The sequence below is a fragment of the Pteropus vampyrus genome, unplaced genomic scaffold, assembly GCF_000151845.1.
Source record: "Pteropus vampyrus isolate Shadow unplaced genomic scaffold, Pvam_2.0 Scaffold44, whole genome shotgun sequence".
Taxonomy (NCBI): Eukaryota; Metazoa; Chordata; class Mammalia; order Chiroptera; family Pteropodidae; genus Pteropus; species Pteropus vampyrus.
This window is the reverse complement of record NW_011888825.1, coordinates 1,320,490-1,344,240: the sequence shown is the minus strand read 5'-3', so window position 1 is coordinate 1,344,240 and position 23,751 is coordinate 1,320,490. Positions and strand designations below refer to the sequence as shown.

The following is a 23,751-nucleotide window of genomic DNA, read 5'->3' as shown; positions in this document are numbered from 1 at the left end:
TGTGTGGCACAGGTCCCGGCAGCAAGAGGCTGGGCATTGATGGGGACCGGGAGGCCGTCCCTTTAACACTACAGATAATTTACAGCAAGGTAAGACTTCTGGGGTCTGTTCCTGATCTTCCCTTACACAGAGCCAGACTCTTAGGTTCCTGGACCCCAGTTTTTAAGCTGGAAGGCTACAGAAGGCTCCCCTGGACCCTGAGAGAAGGGGGGAAGGGGTGAGAGAGGACATCTTTCTCCCCCGCACCTCCAAAGCCTCCCCACTCTTGTGTTCTCCCCACACCTGAATGTGCTCAGCAGCTTCCGTGAAGTGTCAGGGCCTGGCTACAGGGCTGGGGTGAGAGTGGGGCCAGGGTGGGTCTTCCAGAGGCACAGAGCAAGGCAGAGGCCAGAGTCTGTGGGCTGGGGCACCTGGCTAGGTGCATGGGAGGTGGGACTGGTATGAAAAGAGAGTGATGATATTTGTGGGGTAGGGGTGGGAGGGGATGCGCATGAGCGCACCGGAGGGCATGAGTCTCTGAGCACGTCTCGCCCTGGAGTACAGGCCACGAGAGGCTCAACTTCACCAGTGGGGAGCCTTCTTGTTTTCTTCTCTTTCTTCCTTCCTTCGAGCATTCAAAAGATAGTCATTTAACACCTATTCTTGCCAGGCTCTGTGCTGGGCAAGGGGGAAATGCAGTAAGCAGAAAGGGCTAGGCCCTTCATGTAACTTTTTTAGAGGAGAGAGACAGACAAGAAACAAGTAAATGGCCAAGATAATGTCAAAGAGTGGTGAGTGATGACAAGGCAATAAAAAGGCTGAATGGGATAGTGATGATGGGGCTACTTTACTTGTGGTGGCAATGGAGACGGGCAGGAGGGACTAACCTTGGGACCTGTGTGTCAGGTGTTCAATACTTACTGTGTCTCAGAAGTCTTTCTAGGCACAGGCATGTTGTGAAGAGTGAACAAAATGCTTACAGCCTAGAGGGGATGGTAGGCATTTGTTAGATGAACCTACAGATGTATAATTACAACTGTGAAAAAGAGATGAAGGAGAAGTACATGGTACTGTGAGAACCTCTAAGGGGGTAATTCGACCCAGTCAGGGAAGCTAGACAAGACTTGCTAGAGAAGAGACAATGAGTCAGTATTAGAAAGAGCACCAGGAGTTCATTAATTCAGCTAAGAAGTGAGGGATGTGTTCTCCAGGCAGAGGGGCCAGCATGTGCAAAGGCCCTAAAATGGGAGAGAACATGAACATCCAAGGGCACGGAAGGAAGGCCAGAGAGGCTGGAGCAGAGAGAGTGGGTGTGAACGTGATGACGAGGGGAGGCTACAGAGATCGGTGGGGCTGGAATACCAAGGGCCTTGATCGTAATGAGAGGAGTGATGGGTATCCTTTGATGTGGCTTAAGTTTGAGGTGGGGCTGGGAATGTGTGAGACATGATCAGATTTGAGGTTTGGAAGCTCCCTCTGGCAGCTCTGTGAAGAACAGAGTGGTGGGGTCCACGGGTGACATGGTTAGGCCAATAGGTTTTCCAGGAGAGAAATGTGGGTGGCCTGCATTAGACCGGTGGTGGTGGTAGTGGTGGAGATGGAAAGAAATGGGAGCTGTATCTGGATTATGTAAGCCTCAGGGCTTAGGGATTGGAAAAGGAGAGACTTGGACTTCTGGATTTCAGTGTTCTGCGACTTATAGTACCATATTCTCGGAAGCAGCCCAAGTCCAATGGGGGAAGATCATGAGTGTGGGATATGTTGAGTCTGAGGTGCCTTTGAGAAGTAGAAGGGGAAAGTTAGAACAGGCAATTGGATGAATGTACCTGAACTCAGACATGAAACATGAAGATGGGTGTATAGGTAGTCATGGCAAAAAAGCACAGGGGAGGTTCCCTAACGGACAAAGTAGGAATGCAAAGAGCAGAGGACCCAGGAGAAGTTCCTGAGCCCTGCATCATGTGACAGACAAAGGAGGGCGATCACACAGAGCAGAGGCTCCAGCTAGAAAAGTGGTGGGGAAACCAGGAGTTTGCCATCAAGAAAGCCCAGGAGAGGAGAGGGGTGAACAGATTCAAATTTTCTTGTGAGGTCAAGTAAGCTGACCTTGAGACTGATCAAGGACTGAGAAATGATCTTGGGTTTGGTAACATGGAGGTCCCTGGTGAAAGCGACATTCGGACAAGTATCCAAAGAGGGAGTTCTCCAGTCCCATGGACCCCCCTCTTCCTTGCTCTGGGCTCAGCGAGAGATAATCAAGACCACCCCTTGAGGTGCTCTCAGCTCTCCTGCCCTGTGATCTGGTCACAAGGCTGACCCATAGACTAAGCCTGGTGCTCCTCCCTGGAGTCACCAAGATCTATACAGGGGTAAGGGGCTCTTAGTGAGGAAGCCAGCAGACTCAGGTGAATGAGGGAGAGCTTCCTGGGTGTGCCGACTGTGGGCAGCTCCCTGGTGATCTGGAGCCTCCACTTTGAAGGGAAGGCAGCAGGTACTGGGGCCTCCAGGCTGAGAGTATCTGGCTTTGCCACAATTCCAGGGGGCCATCAGTGGACGAAGTCGCTGGAGTAACATTGAGAAGGTCTGTACCTCCATCAACCTCAACAAAGCCTGCCGGAGACAGGAGGACCTAGGTGAGTAGGACGGCCAGGGCACAGGGGTGATGGCAGGGAGGGGTTCTGAGCCTGGCCTGAGCTACCCCTACCCTTCAGATGCCAGCGTGGAGGCCCTGACGCTAAACCTGACAGAAGTGGTGAAAAGGCAAAACCCCAAATCCAAGAAGGGCTTTAACCAGGTATGGCTCTCCTCATGAGGGGAGATATGTGTGTGGAAAGTTTCTGCCCTGAGTGTGAGGCAGAGCTGGCTGTGTCAGAGAACTGCAGGGCTCTCATGGTGAGGGCAGTGGGTAGTGCAGTTTTTCCTCGGGGGACACTTGCTTCTTCCAGGCTCGGGAAAGGACAGAGGCTGGAGAGGAGTCAGGGCCTGATGGAGTCCTCAGGACCCCTCCTTGGAGCTGGCCTTTAGCCTTAGAGTGCTGCCAAGCAAACTCCTGCTCCCACCCCCCAGGCCTTGTTGGCCGTTCCAAGGGAGGGAACTGGGAACAGCTATGGGCTGGGAGCTCTGTGGCCAGGGCTCTGGAGGCTGAACTGGGCCTTCCTTCCAGATCAGCACATCGCAGATCAAAGTGGACAAGGTACAGATTATTGGATCCAACAGCTGCCCCTTTGCCGTGTGTCTGGACCAAGATGAGAGGAAAATCCTGCAGAGTGTGATCAGGTAGGAAAGGGGGTCCCCTAGCTCTGCTTCAGCAAAGTATGATAGCAGAGAAGGGGTCAGTTCCTGCACACCCCCACCCAGAGGCCTAGAGATTGCTGGAGGGATGGGAGGCTTGCCCTTATGCCTGCCTTGCCCCACAGGTGTGAGGTCTCACCTTGCTACAAGCCAGAGAAGAGCACTCTCTGTACCCAACTGCAGAGGTCTCCCGACCCAGCTGTCCAGGCTGCACCCGACCTCTGCTCCCTCCTCTGCCTGCCCATCATGACTTTCAGTGGAGCGCTACCTTAGCGAGACCCTGCACCAGCCTGGACAGAAAGCCCTGAAGCAGTTTCTTCTGAGCCCCTCTCCGAACAGTCGGCTGTGAGGGTCTCACTCTTCGTGGAGAAGCAAATGGCCTTGTGCTGGGTCAGGGTCTTGCTGTGGGCCCTGCACTGGGCAGGGGGCAAAGGGTTGATTGTTTCTGGGGCCTTGGGGCTCTGTTTGGGACAGAAACAGGCATTAAGGAGAACGGGCCTGGTCACACACCCCTCAGATTCCTTGAAGTAGAAAGGGGAGCTGACCTCCAAAGGCCCTGGGCACTACCGTGGTCTAGGATCCTTTCTAGAATGGATCCTTTCTAAATATGTAAGGCTCTTGTGGTCTGGGTTATGGTTTAGGCCTCTTTTCCCAACCTGTGGCCAGGCCCACCCCTTCCTTTGTCAAAGACTTGGGGAACCCTTTGGGTCTGGAATTCAGTCTCCTCTACTCTAGAAACATGAGTGAGACTTTGCTGACCTTAAGTACCACCCCCAAACTCCCTCTCTCTCTCACTCACACACACACACACACACACACACACACACGCACGCGCACGCACGCATGCGTGCGCGCGCGCACCTTTTTTCTCTCAGGTTCCCTGGGTCTTCTGAAAAACAGCACTAACTCTTTACTTGTCTACTCTCAGGACCCGGTACAGATTCTCTCTGGAGCCCCATTCTGGATCCGAGGTCCTTGGGAGATAGGACAGGCTTAGATTCAGCTGTGACCGAACGACCAGAAGGAAGTTAATTAGCTTCTTCAAGCCTCCCTTTCCTCAGCACTAAACTGGGGGGAAATAAGTCCTCCTTAAAGGGTTGAAAAGGGATTTCAAAGTGCCTGGCCCCCTGGCTGGCTCACAGCTGGTGCTCAGTAAAGATCAACAGCCTTGCTCTCTAAACCTTGACTCCCCTGTCTGGTACTAGGGTGCCAGAGCTCTCATGACCTCTGGGAGGCTCTTCATTCACTGTTTTCTAATTTATCAAGACTAAGGGGGTGAAGAGTGCTCAGATGTATCCTATGGAGGAGGAATTGCCTGTGTCAGCGTGAGAGGAGGGTTGCACAGGTGCTCCCAGCCTTCACCTCCTTCTCTCCCAGGTTGGTCCTTATGCCCCCCACTTCCATATCACTCCTTGGGCTCCCCAGAGGAATAGAGGATGGAGTGCCTGGCCTCGCGGAGCTTAGAACCTGATTAGGGGAAAATGGGTGATAGAACATGAGAGCAAAAAATGTAAAACTGCCCGGTTAGAGTGCTTTGAGAAGTTTGAAGTTAATATGGGCTAGGGTGATAGGGTGGAGAGCAGGGCTTGGGGCCAGGATTTGAACTGGTAGGAGTGGGGAAAGGAATCATGGAAGCAGACAGTTGGATCCCACACAGAGACCCTCCTCCCTCTCCTTCTGCTTCATCCTGCTCCAAAGGTTCTGGGCGTATCTAGCCCATGAAACCCCAGCCAAGAGAGCTCACACTTGAGAGAAATAGACAAAGCCAGCTCCTACCCAGTTTTGACATTCCTCCCCCGTCCTGGCCAGGCTCCAGAGAATGATCAGATATATACCTTCAATATTTTCTATGTGTGAGCAGATTGCCTACTACATGACCAATGGGTATCCAAGAACAAGTAAATGGAATTTAATATTATTGTCAAATAAAACTTATTAGTCTTGTATTTAATGATCTAGAGTTATTTTGCTATATGGCAATTACATAAATCATTCATATATAGCAGAAATAAGATTGTCGAGTGATTGTTTTATTTACCTTTTTTTAATTTTCCTCTCTATAGCAAATATATTTGCACTGAAATTTTCCCTGACACTAATCCATTTAAGCCTCATCATGCTGCTGAGAGGAAGAGAAGTGAACTCTGGATCTGGGGCAGTTTTAGTCTTGGATCATAGGGAGGGAGAGAAGAAAAGGGGAAGGGATGGTGGAATATACCTGTGACCGGGGAGAAGTAGGTAAGCACCAGGCTTCAAACACAACTGCTTGGGATGGAGGTAGAAGGAACTATGAGATGCTCTAGCTCTGCATCAGCTATAGCTACTACAACCATAAAGCACACCTGACACTCAGTGGACTAAAACTATGATTATTTATTCTTGCTCATGCATCTATAGGACATTTAGGGATTCCTTGGGCTCAGAGTAGCTTGACTCCAAGCTGCAGGCGTGTTCAGGTCTGCTTAGTGGGCCTCTCAGGCGCCTTGGGCCAGCACATTAGCACAAGAGACAGGTAAGCAGAGACACGTGATGCTTTCCAGGGCCAGGGCCTGGAACTGGCACAATATTTCTTCTCCCAGCATTCAACTGGCCAAAATTGATGGAGCACATCAACCCACATATTCAGTAAAATTGGCATAGCTCACAGGATCAAAAGAATTACATGATAAGAGCACCTCACCAATGATATTCTTTCCAAAGTCCCATAACCCCCATCTAATCATGAGAAAAATATAAGATTAATCCAGATTGTGGGACATTCTATGGGATAATCTGACTAATACTCTTCTAGATAGTCAGCGTTGTGAAAATCAAGGAGGGACTAAGAAACTCACAGACCAAAGGAGACCGAAAACTAAATGCAGCGTGGTGCCCTGGATTGGTTCCTGAAACAGAAAGAGGATACTGATGGAACACTGGTGAAACCTCAATAAAGTCTGGAGTTTGGTTTTTAACACACACACGCACACACGCATGCACGGACTCACGCACACAGGCACACACAGGCACCTTGTCGTCAAACTCCTGAGGGGAAAAAAAGGTTTTATCTTCAAAGCATCAACAATTAAACTGAGAGCTCTCTTCTCAACAGAAAAAAATGGAAGCCAGAAGGCAATGAAAAGTGCTGAAAAAAAAAATCCATCAACTTTGAATTCCATACCTAGAATAGCCCGATGATTTTTAAAAATTATACACTGCTCGCAAGAGACACACTTAAAATCTAAGAACGCAGAAAAGCTAAAAGCAAAAGGATAATACCATGCAAACTTGACCAAAAAAGCTGGTGGTGCTACCCTAAAATCAGACAAAGATTTTAAGGCATGAAGCACTACAAAAGATTAAGAGAGACATTTAATAAAGAACGAAGAGTCAATTCAACAAAAAGATATCACAATCATAAATCTGCATGTACCCAATAACATACATTTAAACTATAAAGCAAAAACTGACAGAACTAAGTCTCCATAGCCATAGTGAAAGGATTTAACACGCCTCTCTCAATAGCTGATAGAACAAATAGACTCACACACACACACACACACACACACACACACACACACACACACACACACACAATCAGTAGCAGTATAGAGGATCTGGACAAAACAATAAATGTGATCTCATTGAAATAGAACACTGTGACCTACAACAATTTACATTATTTTTAAGTACGAGTAAAATATGAAACTTCAGGTGATGGAAATCAAAGTACATTCTCTGACTACAATGAAATTAAACTATCAATAACAAAAAGATTACTAGAAGATCCCAACTACCTGGGAATTAAGCACTACATCTCAATAATTTACAGGTCAAAAAAATAAAAATAGAAGCTAGAAAATATATTGAACTGGTTAATAATATATGATATTGAAACTCATGGGATGCTAAAGCAATGCTTAGGAGGAAATTTATTGCCATGAAAAGCATATCTTAGAATGAAGCAAAAGCTAAAAATCATTTACATTTACATCTCATAAAGCTAGAGGAAGAACAGTAGGTCAATCCTAAAGAAAGTGAAAAGAAGGAAATAAGCGTAAGAATAGAAATCTGAGGTAGAAAGCCAACATACTAATTGATAAACCCCCAGAAAGTTGGAGAGAGGACAAATTATCAATATCAGGAATAAAAAGGAAGACATTTCTACAGAGCCTACACACACTAAAAAGATAATAAAAAATATTATGTATTCACCAATAAATTGGCAATTTGGATAAAATAGAGACATTACTCAAAATTACAATTTGCAAATTTGACAAAAGAAATGGATATCCGGAGTAAGCTGATATATATTAAAGAAATTGAAAACATTATTTTCTTAATTAGACTAGCAACAAATCATCTTTTTTACTGTCTCCTAGTTACACATTTTCCAGAATATCATATAGTTAGAACTATATAGTATATAGCTTTTTCATATTGACTTTCTTCACTTAGCAATGTGCATTTAAGGTTCCTTCATGTCTTTTCATTTCATAGTTTATTTTTTTGTCGCTGAGTAATATTCCATTGTATTGATGTACCCAAGTTTGTTTATTCATTCACTTACTGAAGGACATCTTGGTTGATGCCAATTTTTGGCAATTATGAATAAATTACTATAAACATTCATGTGCTGATTTTTGTGTGGATGTGTTTCCACCTCATTTGAGTAAATACCAAAAAGCACAATTACTCAATTATCTGGTATAAGTATACTTAGTTTAAAAAAAAAAAACAAAAACAAATTTCCTTCCTAAGGAGCTGTGTCCTTTTTCATTCTTACCAAATGGATGAGAGTTCCTGTGGTTCCACATCTTCATCAGCATTTGGTGTTGTCACTGTCTTGGGTTTTATCTGTTCTAATGGATGTGTATAAGATCTCATTGTTCTTTTAATTTACAATTCCCTAATGACTATGATGTTGAGCGTTTTTTCATGTTTATTTGCCATGGTGTATCTCTTTGGCGAGGTGTCTGTTCAGATCTTTTGCCCATTTTTAATTGGGTTGTTTGTTTTCTTGTCGTTGAATTTTAAGCTTTCTTTGTATATTTTGGATACTAGTGTTTTTTTTTTTTATCAGAGAAATGTTTTGCAAATGTTTTCTTCCAGTTTGTGGCTTCTCTTTTCATTCTCTTAACCTTTTGCAGAGCAGACAGTCTTAATTGTAATAAAGTCCAGTTTATCAATTTGTTCTCTTCTGGAAGCTTGGAGCTTCTTCTGGAGCCTGGAACATAAGGATCTGTCACCATCCTCAGACCACTCCCTGAGGTCCCTGACATCCAAGTCATGCCTCCTCCAGAGCAACAGCCCTCTCACCACCCTGGGGCAAGGAACATCCACAGTCTGCTCTAAGCAGAGGAGACAGAGGTTTCCAGCTGCTACACCTTCACACCTGCAGGGGATGAGTGTGGCCCCCTACCTGCTTGGTGCCTCTTCCAGGGCTCCAGGCTTCTTGTCCCTCACTGTCACACCAACCACACCCTCCGCTGCTGGGAGTTAGCTGTTGCCCTCAGAAGAGGGCTTCTTGGTTTTCCTGGGAAGAAGATGCTCCCTCCTTTCTCAAGTCTCTGAATCTCTCTATTTCCTCCCCCAAACCTACCTATAAAATCGGGTTCCCTTTACAACCCCTCTGGGGGCAAAGGCAGTGTGATAGAATTTCAATTTAAAATGGAACCAGAGAATATGAAATGGAAAATCGCACACATACACCATCGGGAAAACAAAACTTTAGAACTGAGAGACTGGTTTTTCATAAATGCCTGATTTACAAAAAACTGGTAATATTGGAATTCCTTAAATGACAGGGAGTTGGTCAGGGGTTGCCTCATATCAACCTTGGGAAGTTTTGCTTGTGGTTTCCAGAGGCATGAACAAGAAATGACCCAGGTTGGGTTAATCTCACAAAATCAGCTGAATGGAGCTTTGTTTGTATAACTGGACTCATTTTGTCTACTCAGAGAATTTTTAAGGCTGGTCTCCATTTGTTTTTTATTTTAACAGACTCTATCTGAATTCTTCCCTTTTTACATTCCCTGCTCATAAATACAGCCTCCCCCAAATCCTCAAGGGACTCACCTGTAGCTTATTACAGTTTGTATGTCCCAAATTGCAAGTCCTCTGCTATCACCGAATAAACTCATCTTTTTTGACAATTTTGAGCTTGTCTCAGTTTACCTTTTTATTTAGGTTGACGACAGGCAGGCGGCAGACTGGCCCTACCCATGCCACTTTAGTTCTGTTTGGTGCAGCAGGCACACTTGTGTCCCTGCGCAGACCACAGCCCCTTTGTGTTAGTTATCTCAGGTTGCCATGACAAAATACCATAGAGTGGGTGCCTTTAACACAGACATTTATTTTTCACAGTTCTGAAGGCTGGGATGTCCAAGATCAAGGTGCTGGCAGATTCGGTATCTGGTGAGACCTCCTCCTTGTTTACAGACAGCCACCTTCTCATTGTGTCTTTGCATGGTGGAAAGAGGAAGTTCTGGTCTCTTTTCTTCTTATAAGGACAGTAATCTCATCACAGGAGCTCCACCCTCATAATGTCACCTAAACTTAATTACCCGCCCCCCCAGAGGCCCCACCTCCTAATACCATCATATTGGAGGTTCAACATATGAATGTTCAGAGGACGCTGTAAATATATATGTATATACGTGTGTGTGTGTGTGTGTGTGTGTGTGTGTGTGTGTGCGCGCGCGCGCACGTGTGTAGAGAGAGAGGAGAGAGAGGTGGGAGGGGTTGTTTGGGTTTTTTTTAATGCCTATAGCACCTGGTATTCCTAGGTGGTCTCCTATCCAACTACTAACCAGGCCTGACCCTGCTTAGCTTCCAAGATCAGACGAGATCGGGTACATTCAGGGTGGCATAGCTGTAGATGAGAAAGGGATTTTAAAATGGAGCCAGAGCTGCCATCCCAGAGGAACTGCTTTGCATGTCTTATTCCTCTTACTCTTCAAACCTTTGGAATATTATAACAGGGCAAAATAACCTTTGGACTAGGCCCAAAGCAAACAACTGTAAAGATAACAAGAAAGCAGATATTATAACTACTAGACTGATGACTACCGAACTAAAAATTAAAAACATTATTTGGAATTAGTGTCACTATGTCAGCTTATCTGCATCAATAGAAATGCCTTTCTTTTACTGACGTCATTATTCCCCTCTCTTTCTCATAAATACCCCTTGCCTTTATCTCCCAATCAGAATGCTATTTGGGCTTCTGCCTGAACCAGTGCTTCCCAAGAAAAGTTATTCTTTTGACCTCAAATAAATGCTTGTTGCCTCTCACTTTGGCCTTTTATTTTTAGGTTAGCAACACAAACATTCAGTCCATAACACAGTGAGTGTGTAGTTCCTGGAGGGGTGTCTGCGGCCACATCCATGTGTGTGCGCCTCTCTCTGCACAGAATGAGTAGGAAGAGACAGTGTCCATTTGGGAAATCTCAGAAATTCAAAGCTGGAAGGCTGAGCTTCCTAGTCGTTGTTGCAACCCAACCAGGAAATTGCCACTGAATGTCAAATTAGCACAAACTGAGACATTAGCAAACACTTTATAGCACTCACTGTACACATGCCAAGTTCTGTCTCTGTGCTTTGCATGCTTATGTCATCTCACTCATGCCTCCCAACAGCCAATGAGGCAGGTGGTATTATGCTCCCATTTTCCAGATGGAAAAACTGGGACAAGGTAAGGAGCTTGCCCAAGATCACAGAAATAGCAAAAAGGGGAAGCCAGGATTCAAGCTCAGGCACTGGGGTCCCAGACTCCCTAAGCTATGCTGCTCCCTCAACTCCCTAATGTGAGTTGTGGGGAAACCAAGGCCCAGAAAAGTAAAGTTCACACAGGTATTGAAGAGTGATGGCTTTATTTTAATAGAATTCTGCAAGAGCTCTGACTAAGCTGGAAGCTACACTATTCCCGCCTCCTCAGGACTGGTGGAGGTGGGGGAGGGAAGGTGTGTGTGTAGCGGCGGGGCCGGGGGGGGGGCGGTGGGGATGGGTAGGGATTAGGGAGGGGAGTAGTTGGAAGAGGACAGGAAAGCTGGGCCAGAATGGATTGGCAGAGTTCCAGGCAAGTCTGACTGTCCACTACCAAGGGGAGGCAGTCAGGAAGGAAGCCCTAAGTGAACATCGTTCCAGGCCCAAGAACTGGCCCAAGGTGGGTCCCCTGAGACTCCTGGAGGTAGGAAAGTAGAAGGGAAGCAGCCCTACCCATTCCCCCAACCCCAACCCACACCCCGCACACCCAAGCAAAGAGACTTTTTGTCACCAGGACCAGAGACCTTCTCTGAGCAAACTGTAACACCAAGTCTCTGAGGCCAGAACCAAGATTATCTAGAAGCTGAGAAAGTTGGCAAGGGCTTTGCAGACACCCTCTCCAATCCCTCTGGTTACAGATGAGGAAATTGATACCCAGAGAGGAGGAGGGCCTATGCAGCTAAAAGCATGCAAGGATGAGAGCCCGGCCAGGTCGCTTGTTCCCCCCTTTTAGGGTATGTCTGTGTGTGTAAGCACGTATGTGTACATGTGCAAGGGACAGCGTGTTAGGCAATTTGCATAGATAATAAAGGGTTGGGATATTTCAGTTTTCTCACTGATCTCTTAGTCGACTCCTAGCCTTCTTGATCTGCTAGCCAGTCCCTCTTCTTGGTGGAAATTCATTTGCAAGAGGAGAGCAGTGACTGTAATGGGTATTTTATACAGACGAGAGGCTTCAGCGCCTCCTTTGAATTCTGGGAAGCTTGCAGACTTCCTCCCAAGCTCAGCTTCTCCAGCTCCAGGAGGAACCTACAGTATTAGGGAGGTAAAGACATAGGGCTGAGTAAGAGAAGGAGGGTCCACATGGCCTCCCTTTCCAAGCTGACCTGAGAACAGCAGAAGCAAGGGGAGACCAGGCCCTGTGCTCCATGGCAATGCCAAGTTCTCTCTGTCCCTCATCCAGTTCCAGAGTGGCCTGAGGGTACAAGGAGTTTGGAAATGGGGCAGGCGCACCTGCAGAAAGAAGCAGTGGCGGGGGGCAAGAAGGATGTTCACAAGGTTTTCTTCACCAACTTGAAGGTCATCTTATAGAAGAGAGTGGGCTAATTTTCTCTGTATCTTTCCATTCTTGACCCAAGTAAAGGTATTACTACTCCAGAAGATATAGACGTTTATATTTAAGAAAAGAATGTGGTTGTTCTGTAAGTACTGATACATAATGATCTCAAAAGAAACTAAGCTACTTGAAGAACAGTTTGTATAGATACTGACTGTGGTTATCATTGGGTGGGGAGAGAAAAGAAACTGTCAACCCCAAGAAAGAATATACCTGCCAAGAAGGACTCTTTTTGTTTAACTGGGCTTAAATTCATAACCAGAGACTAACAGCCATTGGTTACAGAGGTCCCTCATGCACACTGCATTCAAGGGATAGCCACAGACTGAGCTGTCAGCCTCCAGAACTCTTTTTCTTTGGTCTGTGCTAACCCTCAGAAGAGAGCTCCTAGGAGAGAAATTTAACCAATGAGCTGAAGACCTGCCCCATCCAATCAGGGCTGCACAAAGATTCCTCATTTGCATATTTGCTGACCAATCAGAATGTATAGAGCTGACCAATCAGGACAGTGCTATTTGAGCCAATAAACTCGGTGAATTTAGATTCTTCATCTGCATGAAAATGGACCAGTGAGGGATGGGTGCTGGAACTTTTCTTTACATAAGCCAGCCTACTCTGTGCCTTGGTGGTGGACTTGGCTGTTTTTGCAAACTGAACTCTAACACCTGAGGCACCTTGCTTGCGCTGTCTCAGCCCAACTGTTTCGTAATTGACCAGTATCACAGTTGAGCTGTTTCAGCCAAGTTGTTCCACAGCCAAGCTGTTTAACTATGGAGCAGTTTTCACTGAATAAAGCTCCTACCCTGACCTCAGCCCAAATTGGGAATTTCGGTTGTTGGACTGGCAGCAATGATCTTAGGATGACAAAACTGGGGAGAGTAAAGAGGGAGCTCTCTTTTTTACTTTATGTATTGCTATAATGTTTGAGAGTTTTTATGATGAAAATGTATTTATGAATTACGTAATTTTTTTAAACTCTAAAATTTAAAAAAAAGTCGATGGTGTTTAAAATCAAAACGCCTCCCTACCAAATGAGAAGAGTGGCTAAAAGCATGAGCAGATGGATATAAATCACAAATCTGCTTTCCATGACTATCACCCCAGTTAGTTCTAATTCTACGTGCTTGCACACCGCACAGGACAACACTGTTGGAAGAATGGAAAATTCCCAGCATGTGTACTGTTCCTTCCTTCCCACATTCACAACAGATAGTACTAGTTGCTAAAAAGTTCCTAGGTGATGCCGGTGCTGCTGCTCCAGGAACCACACTTTGCTAATCACTGGTTTAGAGTATGACTTTGTCCTGCTACCCCTGCTTCCCTGGGCCATGTGTGTGAGAGCTGGAGGGAATTCGCTAGAAGCAGAGGTGCCCATCAGGTGGGTACCAGTCATGTCACTGCCTTGGTCTTACTAGAGTGGAGTCGAGAGCCAAGACGTGTGGGCCCGGCTTCAGGCTGGCTCATCCTGCAGCTCCTTCCTGCAATGCTGTGGGAAGCCCCTGGACTGGGTGTTTTCTGGTTCAAGTTCCAATACCACTGGTTATTTGAGCTTTTAAACTCTAGTTTACCCATCTCTATATTTGTCCCTAACTCATGAGGTGATGGTATAAATTAAGTAAATTGTATTTTGATAACAGACGTTTTCTGGTTTATCACTTCACACAGCTTTCTAAGAATGGGTTATCACTTCACACAGCTTTCTAAGATCTGTCAGCCAGAGAGCCATTCGTTTTGAGGTATTGATAATGAATTTGGAATATAAAAACTGAAGTAAGGATTAGAATGGAGTTGAAGTGCTCTGAATGCACTTCAAAAGACTTTGATATGCCTGAAAAAATATGGGTGGGAGTAGCCAGGAGTTAGTGAGTTGGGGTCACTTGGGAAGAAAAGTGAAAGGGAAAAAACCCTCTACCCTATCCTAGCCTACCAGTCCAATGGCATGGAATGGAGGAAGGGTGTCCAGACAACAAAATATCTGCATAGGATTTGTACACTCCTTTCCTTTTTCATCCTCCTCACCCCTTCAATGGATTCTTTCATACAATCTACATTATTTGGTATTTTCTGAGTATATTCTTTAGAAAACTCAAAGAGATGATGAATTCTGCATCTGCTGCTGAATAATCCCAGAGACAACTCCCAGAGAAGGTGGGACTGGAGCAAGGACACATGTGACCCTGGGTTTCTTGTATTCAAAGCAAGTACTTTCCTGACTCTAATATCCTGGTCCTTCAGATGCCAGCACTGGTTCCCCTGCCACCACTGCTTTGTTCACAATTGCCAGAGGATTTCATTTTTGTTTAAAGCTCTCAGGTGCTTTGTAATAGGAAAATAGATAAGAAGTATTTTTCTAAATAGAAGGGACTGGAGGGGCTCTCCTGGAAAAAGTTATAGAAGACAGAATAGAAACAGTCTATTGTCTGCAGAAAAGACCAGTAACTTCATAGCTCCACGGCAAGTTACGTGAGCAGACTTTCCAATGTCCAGGCTGAGACAGAGGAACCTGAGAAGAAACCTCACCTCCTTCTTGCAGGGCTCAGCTCTGGAGCTGTCCACAGGCACCAAGCAGCCCCCTCCATGGCTACCACACCCAGTGCAGTTACAGACATAGCAGCCAATGATAAGAGGAGCAGTACAGCCACAAGAGGCGACATCAGCTTGTGATTTCCGATTCAGTTAGGCCAAAGCTGATAAGGAGAGGGGGCTGTCCATGATGGCCACACTGCCTGGCTGCCGCTGAGTGCCGAGCCTTCAGGGGCTAAGTTCTTGGTCCGCATTCATTTCATTCATTTATGCCTTTCTTTCTCATCCATCCATCCACCCATCCACTCATCCACTCATTCATCCACTTGCTTTATTTAATGAGTCAAGCATTCTTTTAACATTCTTTTATCTGGTGATGAGTGGAATAATGAGTAAGACCTACTCTCTGCTTCCCCAAAACTTACTGTGGAAGGGCAGAGGGTCACAGCAAGCATGTGACCTGAGAACACTAATACAAAGATGCAAGATAGAATGTGATCGCTGTCACATTCTATAGGCAGAGAGGGGGACCGAAAAGTACATATGGGAAGGAAGCAGAGCCATAGAGTAAATTATTTAAATTTCTTGACTTTATTTTTTTCAAATGTCCTTAGGACTGCTGGGAAATGAAGGGGATGAAATAGAACACATTCAAGCCCTTGCAAAAATAGTAACGTCTCCTTTGGCTGCAAGCGACAGAAACCCAACTCAAACAGGCTTAATTTAAAAAAGGGAGTAAATTTATTGGATCATTTAGTTGAACAATTTAAGAGTAGATCTAGGCATCAGAGTTTTGAGCATAGCTGAATCCAGATGTCCAAACAATGCTGTCAGCCATATGTCTCTCTCCATTTACCCATTAAGCCAAATCAACGACAGCATAGTCTGTGAGCTTTACAGAGGTCTAGAAATGTTTTCGCAGGGTCCCAAAATATTGCTTGGCTTAAAAATGTGAGAAAAAAAGAATATGACAAACTAGCAACATGTCATCTTGGAGGTAATCTGCTCCCTAGCACTGCTCTCTCCTAAGTGTCAAGGTCAGCGAACGCCTTTTCTTCTTTTGCATCTGTGTCCTCTCTGCAATCTGACAGCGTTGACTCTCATTTCCTTGACACTCTCTCCTCCTCCAGCTTCTGCAGCACTCCATTTTTCTTCCTGCCTTTCTGACTTCTTTTTTGGTCTTCTCTGCTAGACAAAGGATGATTAGGGGTAGACCAGAAGGGTTGGGAAGAGAATCCCACAGCACAGGTGAAGGCTTGGATCACTGAGGAATGGTAGTCATTCAGGACTTCTGGGAGGGGTCAGAGTGAGGGGTAAAGCCTGAGGCTGGAGATTAAGGAAGAACCAGATCAAGAAGTTTCTTGCAAGTCACAGTAAGGAGTTTGTTTGGCAGTTCTCTTGAAAGTAATAGGGAGCTATTGAAGGTGTAATGTCATCAGATTGTGTTTCGCGATCAGAAAAAGACCTTTGGCTGTGAGGTGGAGGCAGCATTAGAGGGAGACATCAGGCTATTGCTGTAACTTAGGAGAAAGACAATGGTGGCTTGATGAAGCAGGGACAGGTGGGAAAAGGGGGTAGGTTCACAAGTTATTAACCGGATGTGGTGCTGTTTAGATGTAATTGGTGAGGGAGCCAGGGGTGTTAAGGATGACAGTCAGGCTTCTAATTCTGAGGTGAGGAGGAGAAAAGTGGCTTTAGAGGGGAAGATAATGAGCTTGGTTCATATACATTGAGTCAGAGGTGCTTGGATGAGCTTGGTTCGTACACATTGAGTTGGAGGTGCTTGAGGACCATCTGGCTGACAATGTTCAGAGGTGGGGATGGTTGGTAAGCTTGGGAGAGAGGTCAGGGTTCCCTGCATCACTGCCCAGTCATTATCAGGGGGGACCCTGTAGAGGCCCTGCTCCTGCCTGATTAGAATAGGGAAAATCCAGTGACCGTGGGTGACCACAAATGCTTCTCTCAGAGCAATCTCACAGCAGGATGTGTTCTGGGAGGAGCTTTGAGGCCCTTGTGGAAGGGGAAGGAAGAGGAGGGGACAGAGCTGGGCCTGGGCTTTTCTCTGCAGATCTGGAGACTGCAGTTGAGACTGAAAACATCAGTGCGGGCTCCTCTAAGATACTGGGTTCTCTGGGACTGGCAACCTCCCTGGCAGGACTGTGGTGAACTAATTGGCTAAAGGACTTGGGAAGCAAGCGGCAGCAGCTGAGCCAAGGTAGGGGCTTACTGGGGTGGGGTTTCCCGGGAAGGAGCTGGGAAAAATGGATCTGAGCAGAGTAGATGGGGGTGACTGGAGAAAGGATGCTGGAAGGGGATCCTGTGAAGGGCTGAAACACCTCCAGCTCTTATGAACATAAGGCCTATCCTTTCTGAGAAGGATTACCCAGATCTGGTGACTACTAGGACTGCTCTGCAAAGTTTAGATTGTTCAGCCCATTTCCACAAGAAGAAAGGACACAGGACCCTGTGAGAAGGCTTCTCCTTTCTTCTTCATATCCTACAAATGCCAATAATAATAAGACTAATTATACGTGCCTGGTGCTGTGGAGTGCACCCATTGGATTCTCACGAACAATTGGAGGTAGGCTGGGCACGTGTTTTAATGCTCATTTTATAGGTTGGGAGGCTGAGGCTTAGAGAGATGAAGCAACTTGCCAAAGATTGCAGAGTGGGTAAGCAAGGCATAGGACTCAGAATGAACCTTCTAGGTCCCCTTCTGTATCCCATTAGGGACATCATCTCTCCATCCCTCTCCTGGAGAATTTGGAGACAGTCACACTGGTCTGGACTTTCACTCCACACACATGGATTGAACATCTTCTACATGTGCAGCCAACGCCAGAGTCCAACCAAGGCCAGGTCTCTTCCATTGAGAAGCTGACCGACAAACACAGAAAGTAAAATGTGCCAGGGCCCTGGGTGAGGTGGTGTGCGAAGGCAGAGAGACCTTTGGGTGCAGGATCAGGGAGGACTCTGCGAAAAGTGTATCTGAGACTTGAGGGAGGTGGAGGGTTAGTGTGTAGACATGAGGCAACAGGCATCCAGAGCAAAATGTGGAAACCCATGGAGTAGGAAAGTGGGTGTGAAAGTTGACGTTAAAGGAAAGAACAGCTAGATTTGGCTGCTGAAGCATGGAGTTTTTGGAGGACTTACAGGTGTGGGCCTGTTCCATTCATTTTGCTCTAAGTGGTTTTCGAATATCACCTCATTTAGTCTTCATAGCAATCCTGTGAGGTAGGTGCTAGTATTAGTTCTCCTTTAAAGATAGGGAAACTGACCCCTCAAAAAAGAGTGCTGATTATTATGTGATGTGATAGAAGTGTTAGCTAAAGCTGTAGTGGTAATCATATTGGAATATATAAATGGATTAAATCAATATGTATACATCTTGAACTTAGGCAATAATATGTCAACTATATATTGATAAAAATTAAGTAAATAAATAAATATTGATTAAACTAAAAAAAAGGTAGGGAAACTGAGGCACAAAGTTTTTAAACAACCCAAGTTGCCATAGCAACAGAGAGAGTTGAATCCAGGCTGTCCAGCACCAAATGCCACCTGCCAGGCCACTTTGCCACACAGCCTCTCACCAGGGCCTGCCACTTACCTCTGTTATCTCTTGTTACCCAAGAGAGCTCCTGGACTGACATGGTGGACATGAATGCCAGGCTGTGGTCATCGCCATCTGGTCCCCAAAGCTTCCCAGTCTGCTTGTGGGCCTTGTCAGATTCCTCCCAGACTCCCTGCCCCCTGGAACAATGCTCCCCAGACTGGCTCTCCAATATCCAGGTGTTTCCTTCCCAGCCAGTAGCAGATGTAGAGGAGGAAACAGGCCTGCTCCATCTATAGGAGACAGCCACAGGGGAGCAGGGCCCTCACTTCCCTGGCCCTGAAGGATCTGGAAAGCCCAAGTGGGCCCCTTGGTATGAGGGTTGAGGGTTGAGGGTTGAGGGAGCCTTCTCAGAACTCCGAGTTCTGCATTTCCATTCCTTTTTCCCCTCACTGTGAGTCCACTCATCAATATTTTAAACCAGAGAACCAGATGGCAAGTCTGGCAAGTTTGACCACTTCCATGGATAGAAAAGATCAGAGTACTGGAAATAGCATCTGCCCCTGAAACCCTAGGGCTGTGAAGCAGCACATGTGGGTGGAGAGGAAAGTGGACTGATACGGGGAGCTGGGGAAGTGGCAGGCTCAGAAGGTCCCTTCTCTCTGTGCCAAAGTGGTGAGTGGAGAACAGGAAAGAGGCAGAAGTGTGGTCCTCGGAAACTCCATGTTTTATTCCTAGGTTTTAGTCCAAAAGGGGCAGCCGCGGGAAAGTCTGGGTGGTGGTGGTTCTGCTATCTGAACAGCCTGTCCTAGGAGCCAGCGATGGGGGGATTGAGGTGCAGGGGTGAGCAGGGGATCATCAGCACCCGGGATCTTCACTGTGAAACACTGATTCTGAGCCAGGCGTCTTCACATCCTCCTCCAAACCCTGCTTTCTTCAGTCCTTACTCTAGCCAGAAGCCTTCCCCGTGTTCTTACACCAACTTATGGGCAGCAGCAACTGTGAGCACACTCCCATCGGCTTCTTCCTGCTGTGTCCCATAGAGCCTCTCCTATGGTCTTGGGCCTACTTTACCCCAAGGGCAAACTGCCCTGAGGACTGTTCATTGCAAATGTTCTGTATTTAGGGAGGAATGCCCTCTGAATCCCAATTTATTCATTCACTCATTCATTTCACTCATTATTTTTCTCTGGTCTCATCCCTCTGTTAAGAACTGTGAAGGGTTTGAGATTTTACCCCACTCGTAACTAACAAGTTAGCCTGCCACAGTTTCAAGGACACTGGCAAAAACACAAGACTCTTGAAGGCAGAGAGCATGAGACTCTAAGGTCAGAGTCAAAGGACTTTATTACTCACAGCACAACCAGCAGCATGAGTATTATGGATAGAAAAGATGATTCCCCTTGCCCCGCAAGCTCCATGGGGGCAGCACTGAGGTGGAGCCAAGTGGATGCTGTGTGTCACAACTGAGGAGCCCTGAACTTAGGAAACCCAGTTTTCACAATGGGCTGCCAGCAAATCTGCCCAACATTTGCCCTGGAAAGAGATGTTGTCTCTATTATACTAGATGGCAAATAAATTTGCCCTCTGCCCTGGAGGGAGGCACTATGTCTCTTCCAAGGCTGTTCACCATACAAACCTTCTTGAAGAGATGATCTGGAACAAAAGCTCACAAGGTATGCACAAACCTGTGTAGAATTGTCTGCCAACACCCTCCTACTGTCCCCTTGCTATTGTGCCCCAGCTGCATTGTCCCTCAGACGCCTCACATCTCAGTGCTTGGCTGCATGCTCCCTTTGCCTGGAATGTGTTTCCTGCATATATCGCCCAGCTTGCTCCCTTTCGCCTGCAGCTTTCTACTCAGATGTAACCTCTTCAGTGAGACCTCCCTGAAGATACTCCCCAACTCTGGAATCCCACATTCCCCTTCTCAGCCTTATTCTTATAGCAGTGATCATCATCTACTATACAATTTAATGACTGAGTTTGTCCCCTCACTATATACCCACTGGAGTGCAACTTTTATGAGAGCAGGCGTCTATTTTAAGTTATTGCCATGTCTCCATTACCTAGAACAGTATCTGACATATAGAAAGGGCTCAATAGATATTCATTGACTGGATGAAGGAACCCATCCATTTATTTATTTGGTCTTCTATTGAAGACCTAGTTTTCCTACCTCATGCCTGTAGGACAGTATCTAGCATATAATAAGGCTCAATAACTATTGAACAAATGAAATTGAAGGAATGCTATGCGCAGTGTAGGCTGAGAGGCCTCAGTGTGGTGACCGTAAGGCTTTTCCCAGGTTTAGGGATTTGCCCCTTGGCCACTTTCCACACTGTCTATGCCAGGTGCTGGAATCTTCCTGACTGGTTGCAGAGGCTTGTATATTTCTTTCCTGTGATATTACATTCTTGCAGTGACTGAGGAAACTGGGAGAGAGCAGGACATATGAACTGAGCTCTGATGTGCCATTTGCTTGGTCAGTGGCACAAAAGCGGCAGTCAAACACTGTAGCAAGGTGGGGCCTGAGACAGATTCCCATGCACAGGTGGCAAAGGTGGCCACCAGGTGAATGTGGCAGAGCACGATGTCTGTGTCCTAGTTCCCATGAAATATCTGTCTCCTTTGCCATTACTCTGAGCATCAACATAATGTTTCCTGTGCCATTTGTCCTACCAGCTGCACCTGACAGACTTGTTTCTGCTCCCCAGCCTGAGAGCAGCTTAGGAACACTGACCTGATCTTGTCTTCATGAGTGCCTGATAGTCATTCATTCAATATTTATTGAGGGCCTTTGATGGGAGGTAAACAATGTCAGGTAATGGGGACACAGATGTGAATGTAACAGAGTCGTGTCCTCATGGAGCCTGCATTCTAGCGGAGGCAGCCAGACATATTACGTCAGGGGCTATGGAGAAGGACAGAGGTGCCCCATAAGTGTTTGTCGAATGACTCACATGGGCACTGTGGGCCAACCCCAATGTCCAGCTCACATTGGGCATTCTGTAACTAACTCTCTTCTTTGAGAACTAGGACTTCAGCTACAGTATAGCTTATGGATTGCAGTCTTGTCTGCCTCCAAAAGCCCAGCAGGGTGCATGGCTGATGCTATAGACAAGACGATAATGGAAGATGCAGTACAGTAGAAAGGGTGGGTGCTGAAGCCCTGGTGGGTGCATGGTCCTTCTATAGGGCAGCTGCAGTTCCATGTCCCCTGATGGTTGCTGCATGAATCATGGGCCTGGTGTTACCAGATCTTCTAGTTATTCCTTTTAAATAAAAGCTGGGAGTCGATTTTTATGTGAAATATGACTTCTAAATGTTGGCTGCAGATTCAGATCTTCTAACACTACGGGTTCTTCTCGGGAAGGGAACTGATGGTCCAAAGGAAGGGTGAGAAGGATGCTTGCTTTTCACTGTATAAGCCACTTGTACCTTTTAGATGTTTACTATAGGCACAGTTTTTAATGTGAAAAGTGAATTTTAACAATATGCTAGGCAGAGCATGTCTCTGGTCTCCCGTGTGAAATGGGTGTGTTGTCAGCATGTTGTGAATATCAAGCCTGTATGAATGAGAGTGTGCTGGTCATGGGCTGGGAGTGTGGCAAGCAGGGCTGGTAGACCCATGTCTCACTTATTTATCTCTAAACTCTTGGGCCCTGTACAATTTCTGTCACATGGATGCTCTTTGTTCTATAGATGCTCTTTGATTTATTCAGCAACCTGTCACTCAAAACACTGCCAGAAACTAGAAAAAGAGCCAGAGGGCTTCTGAGCAGCTTAAATAGATGTTCCAAGTCTGTGAATGGAAGTTTCACACTCTTTGCATAGCTAGGTTTCTAAGTCTTTGTTTCGTACAAGACAATCCCATGTGCTTCTCTGGCTTCTCAGCCTTCTGCAAATTGGCAGTTGGGTGGAAGAACAGAGATGGCTGAGACAGGGCTCCAGCCAGAGGGGCCTGTGTGCAAATTAGAAAGAAGCATCCCCTCCGAGCAGACAAGTTATAGCAAGTGCCTCTTTGGACAAATGAATTTAAAAACCTGGTCCTCCCTGGCTCAGTAAATTATCAAAAGGCCAATGAAATGGTGGGCTGGACGGCAGGCCCCATTCACTCACCATGTTCAAGGTGCAGCCCCCACTGCTGAAACAGGAATCATACATGAGAATTCAGAAAGGAGCCATGCAGTGTAGGGTAGAGACTTCCTTTACCTACCAGTAGCTCCTGCCATCTTCACCGTGTTATTGCATGGTAAATGCAGTCAGCGCCTATGAGATTTGTCGAGAAAATCTTCAGAGGCATGTTTGAGTGCTTAAATGGGCAAGCTTTATTTCCTAAGAAACTTGTGTCATCCTGAAATGAAGACAAATGAAATGCTGATGCGTTTTGAGAATGACCTAGGTTCTGCTTGTTTCCATTTCCTGTCACAATGAAAACTTGTCCCCTGATGTTCACCCCAACACCGGTGTGGTCAGCAGCCCCAAAGGACAGAAAATAGATTACAGAGGTCCCTGCAGAGGAGCAAGGAGGTGGCACAAAGAATCCCCAGCACCTGCACAAATATATACAAGCATCGAATAAGTGTTTGATGAATAAATGAGTGAGCAACTGAATGAATAGACAAATAAATAAGGAGGCTTTCTGACACTGATTGTTTAAGCTTTTTAAAATTTTACTTTCAATGAAAAATCAGCTCAGGACACCTCAACTTTACACAGTAAGTCTGAGACACGCACTCTTTTTTAATCTATGTCTTTGTGGCTTTTTTTCTTTCAAGGCTACTCAATTGTTCATTATTAGCTGATTCCGCCTGGACAGAGTTCACCCATGTGTTCATTTTACTTGACTAAGTCAGAGGGTACTTGGTGAGGTTTGGAGGGAGAAAGGAGGGGTATGGAGGGCAAAGCGGGTAGCCATGATCACATACCCCAGATTGAGATATGAGCTCTAGCTCTGGTTTCCTCATTCATTGGCCATGTGACTTCTGGCAGACACTTCACCTTTGTTCATACATCACATATTTCTCCAAAATATATATTCATTGTCTACTGGATGCCAATACTGCCCTAAGTGCTGGACATGCTGTAGTGAATAAGGCATACCAGAACCCAGTGTTTGTGGAGCTCACTTTCTAATAAGTTGCCAAAAAAAACCCTAACAAATACACAGGAAAATTTCTGATACTGATAAATGCTATGAATAAAATTAAAAAGTATCCCAAAGCGTGACCGGAAGGGCTATTTTAGATAGATTGGTCAGGAAAGTCCTCTCTAAGGAAATGACATTTAAAATGAGACTTGAATGTTGAGAAGAAGCCAG

The 23,751-nt window shown here is 46.0% G+C and overlaps 1 protein-coding gene and 1 pseudogene across 5 annotated transcripts in view; one reads left to right on the top strand and one right to left on the bottom strand.

The window, feature by feature from the left end:
* The window catches only part of PIK3R5 (phosphoinositide-3-kinase regulatory subunit 5), a 72,111-nt gene extending 66,836 nt beyond the window's left edge, over window positions 1-5,275 (top strand). For all 5 annotated transcript variants that reach the window (XM_011358951.2, XM_011358950.2, XM_023529942.1 and 2 more), the window contains 5 exons: window positions 13-89; window positions 2,519-2,612; window positions 2,691-2,773; window positions 3,143-3,255; window positions 3,396-5,275. In XM_011358951.2, the coding sequence (XP_011357253.1) occupies window positions 13-89; window positions 2,519-2,612; window positions 2,691-2,773; window positions 3,143-3,255; window positions 3,396-3,543 (515 nt within the window). In that variant the 3' untranslated portion in view covers window positions 3,544-5,275. The remainder of the gene's footprint in view (window positions 1-12; window positions 90-2,518; window positions 2,613-2,690; window positions 2,774-3,142; window positions 3,256-3,395) is intronic.
* Window positions 5,276-10,012: 4,737 nt separating this feature from the next.
* On the bottom strand, window positions 10,013-10,131 carry LOC111738931 (annotated as a pseudogene).
* Window positions 10,132-23,751: the final 13,620 nt, after the last annotated feature.